Source organism: Oncorhynchus masou, chromosome 30 (genome assembly GCF_036934945.1).
Source record: "Oncorhynchus masou masou isolate Uvic2021 chromosome 30, UVic_Omas_1.1, whole genome shotgun sequence".
Classification (NCBI taxonomy): Eukaryota; Metazoa; Chordata; class Actinopteri; order Salmoniformes; family Salmonidae; genus Oncorhynchus; species Oncorhynchus masou.
In genome coordinates, this window is record NC_088241.1 from 66,958,495 (window position 1) to 66,970,291 (window position 11,797).

General features: G+C 44.8%; 1 protein-coding gene across 1 annotated transcript; it reads left to right on the top strand.

Moving 5' to 3' along the window:
• Positions 1–4,275: 4,275 nt before the first annotated feature.
• Positions 4,276–11,529, top strand: LOC135522990 (extracellular sulfatase Sulf-1-like). The gene is made up of 4 exons (XM_064949727.1): positions 4,276–4,465; positions 6,449–6,543; positions 9,763–9,961; positions 11,500–11,529. The coding sequence occupies exons 1-4, from the start codon at positions 4,340–4,342 to the stop codon at positions 11,527–11,529; spliced, it is 450 nt and encodes a 149-aa protein (XP_064805799.1). The 5' UTR covers positions 4,276–4,339.
• Positions 11,530–11,797: the final 268 nt, after the last annotated feature.

Consider the following 11,797-nt stretch of genomic DNA (forward strand, 5'->3'; position numbering starts at 1 on the left):
GGGATGAGAGATGGAGTGGTGAGATGGAGATGAGGACAAAGGGACAGGGGACAGGGGGAGTGGATGAGGCTGATGCTGGGGCCAGGGATGAGAGATGGAGTGGTGAGATGGAGATGAGGACAAGGGGACAGGGGGACAGGGGGAGTGGATGAGGCTGATGCTGGGGCCAGGGATGAGGGTTGGAGTGGTGAGATGGAGATGGGGCTGGGGCTGGGGAACCAGAATTGGATCAGAGTTGGAGCTGCATGGCCATAGAATACTAATGGACAAAATATGGGTCTTATCATGGACGGGTTATCTAAGAGACAGTTTCTGGGGGACCGGGATGGTGATGGGGTTATCTAAGAGACAGTTTCTGGGGGACCGGATGGAGCTGGGGTTATCTAAGAGACAGTTTCTGGGGGACCGGGATGGTGATGGGGTTATCTAAGAGACAGTTTCTGGGGGACCGGGATGGTGATGGGGTTATCTAAGAGACAGTTTCTGGGGGACCGGGATGGTGATGGGGTTATCTAAGAGACAGTTTCTGGGGGACCGGGATGGTGATGGGGTTATCTAAGAGACAGTTTCTGGGGGACCGGGATGGTGATGGGGTTATTTAAGAGACAGTTTCTGGGGGACCGGGATGGTGATGGGGTTATCTAAGAGACAGTTTCTGGGGGACCGGGATGGAGCTGGGGTTATCTAAGAGACAGTTTCTGGGGGACCGGGATGGTGATGGGGTTATCTAAGAGACAGTTTCTGGGGGACCGGGATAGTGATGGGGTTATCTAAGAGACAGTTTCTGGACCGGGATGGAGCTGGGGTTATCTAAGAGACAGTTTCTGGGGGACCGGGATGGTGATGGGGTTATCTAAGAGACAGTTTCTGGGGGACCGGGATGGTGATGGGGTTATCTAAGAGACAGTTTCTGGGGGACCGGGATGGTGATGGGGTTATATAAGAGACAGTTTCTGGGGGACCGGGATGGTGATGGGGTTATTTAAGAGACAGTTTCTGGGGGACCGGGATGGTGATGGGGTTATCTAAGAGACAGTTTCTGGGGGACCGGGATGGTGATGGGGTTATCTAAGAGACAGTTTCTGGGGGACCGGGATGGTGATGGGGTTGAGACTGAGGCTGATGGTGGCTCAGGCTGGCAAGGGAGTTATATACTGAGCGGTCTGCCCAGCGCGTCACCGGGGGCACACTGCCTGCCCTCCAGGACACCTACAGCACCTGATGTCATAGGAAGGCCAAAAAGATCATGAAGGACAACACCCACCCGAGCCACTATCTGTTCACCCCGGTATCATCCAGAAGGCGAGGTCAGAACAGGTGCATCAAAGCTGGGACAGAGAGACTGAAAAACAGCTTCTATCTCAAAGCCATCAGACTGTTAAACAGCCATCAATAGCCGGCTACCACCCGGCTACTCAACCCTGCACCTTAAAGGCTGCTGCCCCATATACTGTACATAGACATGGAATCACTAGCCACTTTAATAATGTCTACATAGTGTTTTACTCATCTCATATGTATATACTGTATTATATTCTACTGTATCTTAGTCAATGACACTCCGACATTCTTCGTCCTAATATTTATAAATTTATAAATTCCATTATTTTACTTTTAGATTTGTGTGTATTGTTGTGAATTGTTAGATATTACCGCACTGTTTGAATAACATCTGATAAATATGTGTATGTGATCAATAACAATCGATTTGATTTTGATTTGAACAGATGTCCCTCTGTGGACTATGTGTGTATAGCAATGGGGAAAATGACCATGTCTGTGTTTTGTCAGAGCCTTGATTTACACGCTCGGGATTATGCATGGCTATAAAGAGAGGCCGATGCAGAGGAGAGAGAGAGAGAGAGAGCCAGACGAATACACCTTCTGACATTAGATCAGTGGTCTGGTGGATATGTAGTTGAGATGAGAAGGCCCTCTGTCAGGTCTGTCAAGGATCTGGTAGTTTGGAATGTTGTGGCGCCACCTAGTGGAATTAAGAGACATTGCTACTGAATGGACTTTTTCCACATTCAATTAATTTATTTTCAGTATATCTTTACATAGTCCCATACCAACATGTATGTTAAATGTGATTCATCACATGCTGGAGATCTTCATCACTGTGGGCTGTTGACTGTCTGATCTTTATCACTGTGGGCTGAATGACTGTCTGGATCTGGATCACTGTGGGCTGAATGACTGTCTGGATCTGGATCACTGTGGGCTGAATGACTGTCTGGATCTGGATCACTGTGGGCTGAATGACTGTCTGATCTGGATCACTGTGGGCTGAATGACTGTCTGGATCTGGATCACTGTGGGCTGAATGACTGTCTGGATCTGGATCACTGTGGGCTGAATGACTGTCTGGATCTGGATCACTGTGGGCTGAATGACTGTCTGGATCTGATCACTGTGGACTGAATGACTGTCTGGATCTGGATCACTGTGGGCTGAATGACTGTCTGGATCTGGATCACTGTGGGCTGAATGACTGTCTGGATCTGATCACTGTGGGCTGAATGACTGTCTGGATCTGGATCACTGTGGGCTGAATGACTGTCTGGATCTGGATCACTGTGGGCTGAATGACTGTCTGGATCTGGATCACTGTGGGCTGAATGACTGTCTGGATCTGGATCACTGTGGGCTGAATGACTGTCTGGATCTGGATCACTGTGGGCTGAATGACTGTCTGGATCTGGATCACTGTGGGCTGAATGACTGTCTGGATCTGGATCACTGTGGGCTGAATGACTGTCTGGATCTGGATCACTGTGGGCTGAATGACTGTCTGGATCTGGATCACTGTGGGCTGAATGACTGTCTGGATCTGGATCACTGTGGGCTGTTGACAGTCTGTTGTGTTTGTTGTGTTAAATCTTGTAAGATAAACATATATAAAAAATGACACAAGAAAATAAAAGTGTGTTAAACTCTCTCTGCTATAATATCTATTAGGCTACAGGCCTCGTTTCGTCCATACTCGACCCACCAGATCTCTGTCCGTGGAGTTCGAAGGGCAGATCTATGACGTTGACCTCGCGGCAGATGACCAGTCAGCCGTGCAGAGACGTGTCATCAGAAAGCGTCACTATGAGCAGGAGGACCCCGAGTTTGCCTTGGAGTCAGACGACAGGTCAGAGGAGATGCTAGCGGATGATACCAACGCCGTGGGGTACCCGAACTCTGTCAAGGTCACACACAAGTATGACATCGTTCCTACCGAGGGAATTTTTCCCTAGCCAATGTCTGCTTAACTTGCTCTTCGGGGGGGTTTAGGCCTTTGACCCCTCTCCCAGGAGTTACTTCCTGATGAATGACACAGTCCTCCCTTCTCCCAGGTGTTACTTCCTGATGAATGATACAGTCCTCCCTTACCCTTCTCCCAGGTGTTACTTCCTGATGAATGACACAGTCCTCCCTCTCCCAGGTGTTACTTCCTGATGAATGACACAGTCCTCCCTTACCCCTCTCCCAGGTGTTACTTCCTGATTAATGACACAGTCCTCCCTTACCCCTCTCCCAGGTGTTACTTCCTGATTAATGACACAGTCCTCCCTTACCCTTCTCCCAGGTGTTACTTCCTGATTAATGACACAGTCCTCCCTTACCCCAGGTGTTACTTCCTGATGAATGACACGGTCCTCCCTTACCCCTCTCCCAGGTGTTACTTCCTGATGAATGACAGTCCTCCCTTACCCCTCTCCCAGGTGTTACTTCCTGATGAATGACAGTCCTCCCTTACCCCAGGTGTTGCTTCCTGATGAATGACAGTCCTCCCTTACCCCTCTCCCAGGTGTTACTTCCTGATGAATGACACAGTCCTCCCTCTCCCAGGTGTTACTTCCTGATGAATGACACAGTCCTCCCTTACCCCTCTCCCAGGTGTTACTTCCTGATGAATGACACAGTCCTCCCTTACCCCAGGTGTTGCTTCCTGATGAATGACACAGTCCTCCCTCTCCCAGGTGTTACTTCCTGATGAATGACACAGTCCTCCCTTACCCCTCTCCCAGGTGTTACTTCCTGATGAATGACACAGTCCTCCCTTACCCCAGGTGTTGCTTCCTGATGAATGACACAGTCCTCCCTCTCCCAGGTGTTGCTTCCTGATGAATGACAGTCCTCCCTTACCCCTCTCCCAGGTGTTACTTCCTGATGAATGACACAGTCCTCCCTTACCCCAGGTGTTGCTTCCTGATGAATGACACAGTCCTCCCCTCTCCCAGGTGTTACTTCCTGATGAATGACACAGTCCTCCCTTACCCCTCTCCCAGGTGTTACTTCCTGATGAATGACACAGTCCTCCCTTACCCCAGGTGTTGCTTCCTGATGAATGACAGTCCTCCCTTACCCCTCTCCCAGGTGTTACTTCCTGATGAATGACACGGTCCACTGTGAGAGAGAGATCTACTCTTCCTCTAGAGCCTGGAAGGACCATAAGAGCTATGTGGACCAGGAAGTTAGTCTGTCTCTATACACCACATAACTATCTTACATCACATAACAGTCCTGTCTGATCTCTTTACTCTAAACATCACATATCAGTCCTGTCTGATCTCTTTACTCTATAATCCAATATCAGTCCTGTCTGACCCTTTACTCTAAACATCACATATTAGTCCTGTCTGATCTCTTTACTCTAAACATCACATAACAGTCCTGTCTGATCTCTTTACTCTAAACATCACATAACAGTCCTGTCTGATCTCTTTCCTCTCTATACATCACATAACAGTCCTGTCTGATCTCTTTACTCTAAACATCACATATCAGTCCTGTCTGACTCTTTCCTCTCTATACATCACATAACAGTCCTGTCTGATCTCTTTACTCTAAACATCACATAACAGTCCTGTCTGATCTCTTTACTCTAAACATCACATATCAGTCCTGTCTGATCTCTTTCCTCTCTATACATCACATAACAGTCCTGTCTGATCTCTTTACTCTAAACATCACATAACAGTCCTGTCTGATCTCTTTCCTCTCTATACATCACATAACAGTCCTGTCTGACTCTTTCCTCTCTAAACATCACATATCAGTCCTGTCTGATCTCTTTACTCTAAACATCACATATCAGTCCTGTCTGATCTCTTTACTCTCTATACATCACATAACAGTCCTGTCTGATCTCTTTCCTCTCTATACATCACATAACAGTCCTGTCTGACTCTTTCCTCTCTATACATCATATAACAGTCCTGTCTGACTCTTTCCTCTCCATACATCATATAACAGTCCTGTCTGATCTCTTTCCTCTCTATACATCACATAACAGTCCTGTCTGACTCTTTCCTCTCTATACATCATATAACAGTCCTGTCTGACTCTTTCCTCTCCATACATCATATAACAGTCCTGTCTGATCTCTTCCTCTCTATACATCACATAACAGTCCTGTCTGACTCTTTCCTCTATACATCATATAACAGTCCTGTCTGACTCTTTCCTCTCCATACATCATATAACAGTCCTGTCTGATCTCTTTACTCTATACATCATATAACAGTCCTGTCTGACTCTTTCCTCTCTAAACATCACATATCAGTCCTGTCTGATCTCTTTACTCTAAACATCACATAACAGTCCTGTCTGACTCTTTCCTCTCTAAACATCACATATCAGTCCTGTCTGATCTCTTTACTCTAAACATCACATAACAGTCCTGTCTGACTCTTTCCTCTCTATACATCACATAACAGTCCTGTCTGACTCTTTACTCTAAACATCACATATCAGTCCTGTCTGATCTCTTTACTCTAAACATCACATATCAGTCCTGTCTGATCTCTTTCCTCTCTATACATCACATATCAGTCCTGTCTGATCTCTTTCCTCTCTATACGTCACATAACAGTCCTGTCTGACTCTTTACTCTAAACATCACATATCAGTCCTGTCTGATCTCTTTCCTCTCTATACATCACATATCAGTCCTGTCTGACTCTTTACTCTCTATACATCACATAACAGTCCTGTCTGATCTCTTTCCTCTCTATACATCACATATCAGTCCTGTCTGATCTCTTTCCTCTCTATACATCACATATCAGTCCTGTCTGATCTCTTTACTCTAAACATCACATATCAGTCCTGTCTGATCTCTTTACTCTAAACATCACATATCAGTCCTGTCTGATCTCTTTACTCTATACATCATGTAACAGTCCTGTCTGATCTCTTTACTCTAAACATCACATAACAGTCCTGTCTGACTCTTTCCTCTCTATACATCACATAACAGTCCTGTCTGATCTCTTTCCTCTCTATACATCACATAACAGTCCTGTCTGACTCTTTCCTCTCCATACATCATATAACAGTCCTGTCTGATCTCTTTCCTTCCCCTATCTTTCCCTTCCTTTCTTCTATCAGCTACTCTCTCTCTCCTCGCTCTGTGTGAATGAAAATATTAAAAGTACGTTTTATATGATTGCAGATCGAGGCCCTTCAGGACAAAATAAAGAACCTTCGGGAGGTCAGGGGTCATCTGAAGAGGAGGCGACCTGATGAGTGTGACTGCGGAAAGAAGAGGTTGGTGTTTGTTTATTTGCCTTTCTAAAAAAGTCTTAGTAATGCCTCCTCATTCAACTGAGGGGTATAAAAACAAAGACAGATCAATGACTTAGCCAGCTAACTTGAATAATTATTGTTGTACTGTATAGCCTTGTTACTGGATTTGAGCCCAAATATTATGTGACTGTGGCAAGAAGAGGTCAGTATTAAAGACCAACATTGAAGAAGAGGTCACTATTAAAAACCAACATTGAAGAAGAGGTCAGTATTAAAGACCAACATTGAAGAAGAGGTCACTATTAAAGACCAACATTGGTTTAAGAAAATTGTAATAAATAAATAGAAAGATTGAGCCATACATGCTGAGCCATACAGATTGAGCCATACATGCTGAGCCATACAGATTGAGCCATACAGATTGAGCCATGCAGATTGAGCCATACAGATTGAGCCATGCATGCTGAGCCAAACAGATTGAGCCATACAGATTGAGCCATACAGATTGAGCCATACAGATTGAGCCATGCATGCTGAGCCATACAGATTGAACCATACAGATTGAGCCATGCATGCTGAGCCATACAGATTGAGCCATACAGATTGAGACATACAGATTGAGCCATACAGATTGAGCCATACATGCTGAGTAATACAGATTGAGCCATACATGCTGAGTCATACATGCTGAGCCATACAGATTGAGCCATACAGATTGAGCCATACATGCTGAGTCATACAGATTGAGCCATACATGCTGAGCCATACAGATTGAGCCATACAGATTGAGCCATACATGCTGAGCCATACAGATTGAGCCATACAGATTGAGCCATACATGCTGAGTCATACAGATCGAGCCATACATGCTGAGCCATACAGATTGAGCCATACATGCTGAGTCATACAGATTGAGCCATACATGCTGAGTCATACAGATTGAGCCATACAGATTGAGACATACAGATTGAGACATACAGATTGAGCCATACATGCTGAGTCATACAGATTGAGCCATACATGCTGAGTCATACAGATTGAGTCATACAGATTGAGCCATACAGATTGAGCCATACAGATTGAGCCATACATGCTGAGTCATACAGATTGAGCCATACATGCTGAGTCATACAGATTGAGCCATACAGATTGAGCCATACATGCTGAGCCATACAGATTGAGCCATACAGATTGAGCCATACATGCTGAGTCATACATATCGAGCCATACATGCTGAGCCATACAGATTGAGCCATACATGCTGAGTCATACAGATTGAGACATACAGATTGAGCCATACAGATTGAGCCATACAGATTGAGCCATACATGCTGAGCCATACAGATTGAGCCATACATGCTGAGCCATACAGATTGAGCCATACAGATTGAGCCATACAGATTGCAAAATAGTTGGGAAGAGATTTTAGATGTACTGATTCCATGGCACATGGTTTATGAACCGATACACAAAACAACGCTGGATCATTGAAATCTTGGTCTTTCAGTTTAAATGATGGGATTCAACCATCACGATGAACTGCAGATCTTCAAACTATAAGATGGGTACTGTCCATAAGTTGCTTGTTTTTGGTCGCAGGTTCAGGAATGGGTTTTGAATTGTAACATTCACCTGTAGCTAACTCTGTAGATAGCACTGCTGGGTGATTTAAAAAGTCATAGTGAATCGATCAATAATATAACAATACCGCACACATGTTTATCTTCAATTTACGGTCTGTAGAAACTATGAGAGTAGAAAGGTTCAGAACTTTTATGAAACATCACAGCACAGATTAAAAATATATATATTTCAGGTAGTAATCATAACTGGATGGTGTTCAGAGATAGATGGGAGTGTGTTAGGGTAGATTAAGGATGGGGACTAAAAACAAACTAAAGATAACTAATGTTAAATATACTGTGTCCGTAAATGTATAAGCTGGAAGTAGAAGCCTCAAGTGTTGTCATATCGTTTACTCCAATTAGGGAGGGTTGGTAAAGTTAGGGGAAAATCGAGCACACAGCCATGCAATCTCCATAGACAAACATTGACAGTAGATTGGCCTCACTGAAGAGCTCAGTGACTTTCAACGTGGCACCGTCATAGGATGCCACCTTTCCAACAAGTCAGTTCATCACATTTCTGCCCCTGCTAGAGCTGCCCCTGTCAACGAAGTGAAAACGTCTAGGAGCAACAACAGCTCAGCCGTCGAAGTGATAAGTTACACAAGCTCACAGAACGGGACCGCCGAGTGCTGAAGTGCGTACCGCAGAAAAATCCTCTGTCCTCGGTTGCAACCCTCACGACAGAGTTCCAAACTCCATCTGGAATCAACGTCAGCACAAGAACTGTTCGTCGGGAGCTTCATGAAATGGGTTTCCTTGGCTGAGCAACCTGCACACCAGCCTAAGATCACCATGCAATGCCAAGTCGCTGGAGTGGTGTAAAGCCCACCACAATTGGACTCTGGATCAGTGGAAACGCGTTCTCTGGAGTGATGAATCACTCTTCACCATCTGGCAGTCCAACGGACTAATCTGGGTTTGGTGGATGGCAGGAGAATGCTACTTGCCCCAACGTATAGTGCCGACTGTAAAGTTTGGTGGATGAGGAATAATGGTCTGGGGCTGTATTTCATGGTTCGGGCTACACCCCTTAGCTCCAGTGAAGGTAAATCTTAACGCTACAGCATACAATGACATTCTAGACAATGCTGTGCTTCCAACATTGTTGCAACAGTTTGGGGAAGGCCATTTCCTGTTGTCATCGAGGTAAAAGGTGGCTACTTTGAAGAATCTCAAATATAAAATATATTTTGATTTGTTTAACACTTTTGTGGTTACTACATGATTCCGTATGTGTTATTTCGTAGTTTTGATGTCTTCACTATTGTTCTACAATAGAACAAATAAAGAAAAACCCCTGGAATGAGTAGGTGACTGGTACTGTATGATGTGTTGTGTATTATCCTGTCTTGTGGTAAATCTTCATGGTTCCTGTATGGAGGTTGCATGTTCTCCAGTCAAGCCTGCCTCTGTGCAGAGGTCTGGAAGGGATCGTCACAAGCGACAGTAGGAACACAATACGGTGACTCAGTCTGGAAGGAATCAGCCCTTCTCTCTTAACCATCGCCTTGCCTCAGGAGGATGGGGCTGAATTGGCACACTCTTCCCTATATAATGCACTACTGTCTGTAATTTTATTTGGTGCGTGTGTCTGTCTGTCCTGTCCGTGCAGGGAGGCGGCCCAAGAGGTGGATGGGAAGACGCAGCTGTTTAACGAGATCAGGCGGAAGAAAAAGGAGAGGAAAGAGAGAAAGAGGCTGAAAAATGGGGATGACTGTAGTCTACCTGGCCTCACCTGTTTCACTCACAACAACGACCACTGGCAGACCGCCCCCTTCTGGAACCGTACGCCACTACACCGTTACTACACCGTTACGACGCCAACACTACACCGTTACTACACCATTACTACACTGTTACTACACCGTTATTACACTGTTACTACACCGTTACTACGCCAACACTACACCAACACTACACTGTTACTACACTGTTACTACACCGTTATTACACTGTTACTACACCGTTACTATGCCAACACTACACCGTTACTACACCATTACTACACCGTTATTACACTGTTACTACACCGTTACTATGCCAACACTACACCGTTACTACACCATTACTACACCGTTATTACACTGTTACTACACTGTTACTAAGCCAACACTACACTGTTACTACACCGTTACTACGCCAACAATACACCGTTACTACACCATTACTACACTGTTACTACACCGTTACTACACCGTTAATACGCCAACACCACACTGTTACTACACCGTTAATACGCCAACACTACATTACTACACTGTTACTACACTGTTACTACACCGTTAATATACCAATACTACACTGTTACTACACCGTTACCACACTGTTACTACACCGTTAATACGCCAACACTACACTGTTACTACACCGTTACTACACTGTTACTACACCGTTACCACACTGTTACTACACCGTTAATATACCAATACTACACTGTTACTACACCGTTACCACCCTGTTACTACACCGTTAATATGCCAAAACTACATTACTACACTGTTACTACACTGTTACTACACCGGTAATATACTAATACTACACTGTTACTACACCGTTACCACACTGTTACTACACCGTTAATACGCCAACACTACACTGTTACTACACCGTTAATACGCCAACACTACACTGTTACTACACCGTTACTACACGGTAAATATGCCAACACTACACTGTTACTACACTGTTACCACACTGTTACTACACCGTTAATATGCCAACAATACACAGTTACTACACCTTTAATATGCCAACACTACACTGTTACTACACCGTTAATACGCCAACACTACACTGTTACTACACCGTTACTACACCGTTACTACGCCAACACTACACCGGTAATATACCAATACTACACTGTTACTACACCGTTACCACACTGTTACTACACCATTAATACGCCAACACTTCACTGTTACTACACCGTTACTACATCGTTAATATGCCAACACTACACTGTTACTACACCGTTACCACACTGTTACTACACCGTTAATATGCCAACAATACACTGTTACTACACCGTTAATACGCCAACACTACACTGTTACTACACCGTTAATACACCAACAATACACTGTTACTACACCGTTACTACGCCAACACTACACTGTTACTACGCTGTTACTACACCGTTACCACACTGTTACTACACCATTAATACGCCAACACTACGCTGTTACTACACCATTACTACACCGTTACTACGCCAACACTACACTGTTACTACACCGTTAATACGCCAACACTACACTATTACTACATCGTTACTACCCCAACAGTACACTGTTACTACACTGGAGGGCTCTGTTCTAGTTAGTAGTTAACCCTGTTGTCCTTTTTCCAGTTGGAGGGTTCTGTTCTAGTTAGTAGTTAACCCTGGTCTGTCCTTCCTCCAGTTGGAGCGTTCTGTTCTAGTTAGTAGTTAACCCTGGTCTGTCCCTTCCTCCAGTTGGAGCGTTCTGTTCTAGTTAGTAGTTAACCCTGGTCTGTCCTTCCTCCAGTTGGAGCGTTCTGTTCTAGTTAGTAGTTAACCCTGGTCTGTCCCTTCCTCCAGTTGGAGCGTTCTGTTCTAGTTAGTAGTTAACCCTGGTCTGTCCTTCCTCCAGTTGGAGTGTTCTGTTCTAGTTAGTAGTTAACCCTGG

Bases quoted from the DNA above. Each gene is read 5' to 3' on its own strand.
- LOC135522990 (XM_064949727.1), top strand. From the start codon at position 4,340: ATGACAGTCCTCCCTTACCCCTCTCCCAGGTGTTACTTCCTGATGAAT. The intron at 4,466-6,448 runs GTTAGTCTGTCT...ATATGATTGCAG, and splicing joins AGAGCTATGTGGACCAGGAA to ATCGAGGCCCTTCAGGACAA. The intron at 9,962-11,499 runs GTTACGACGCCA...TCCTTTTTCCAG, and splicing joins CACTACACCGTTACTACACC to TTGGAGGGTTCTGTTCTAGT.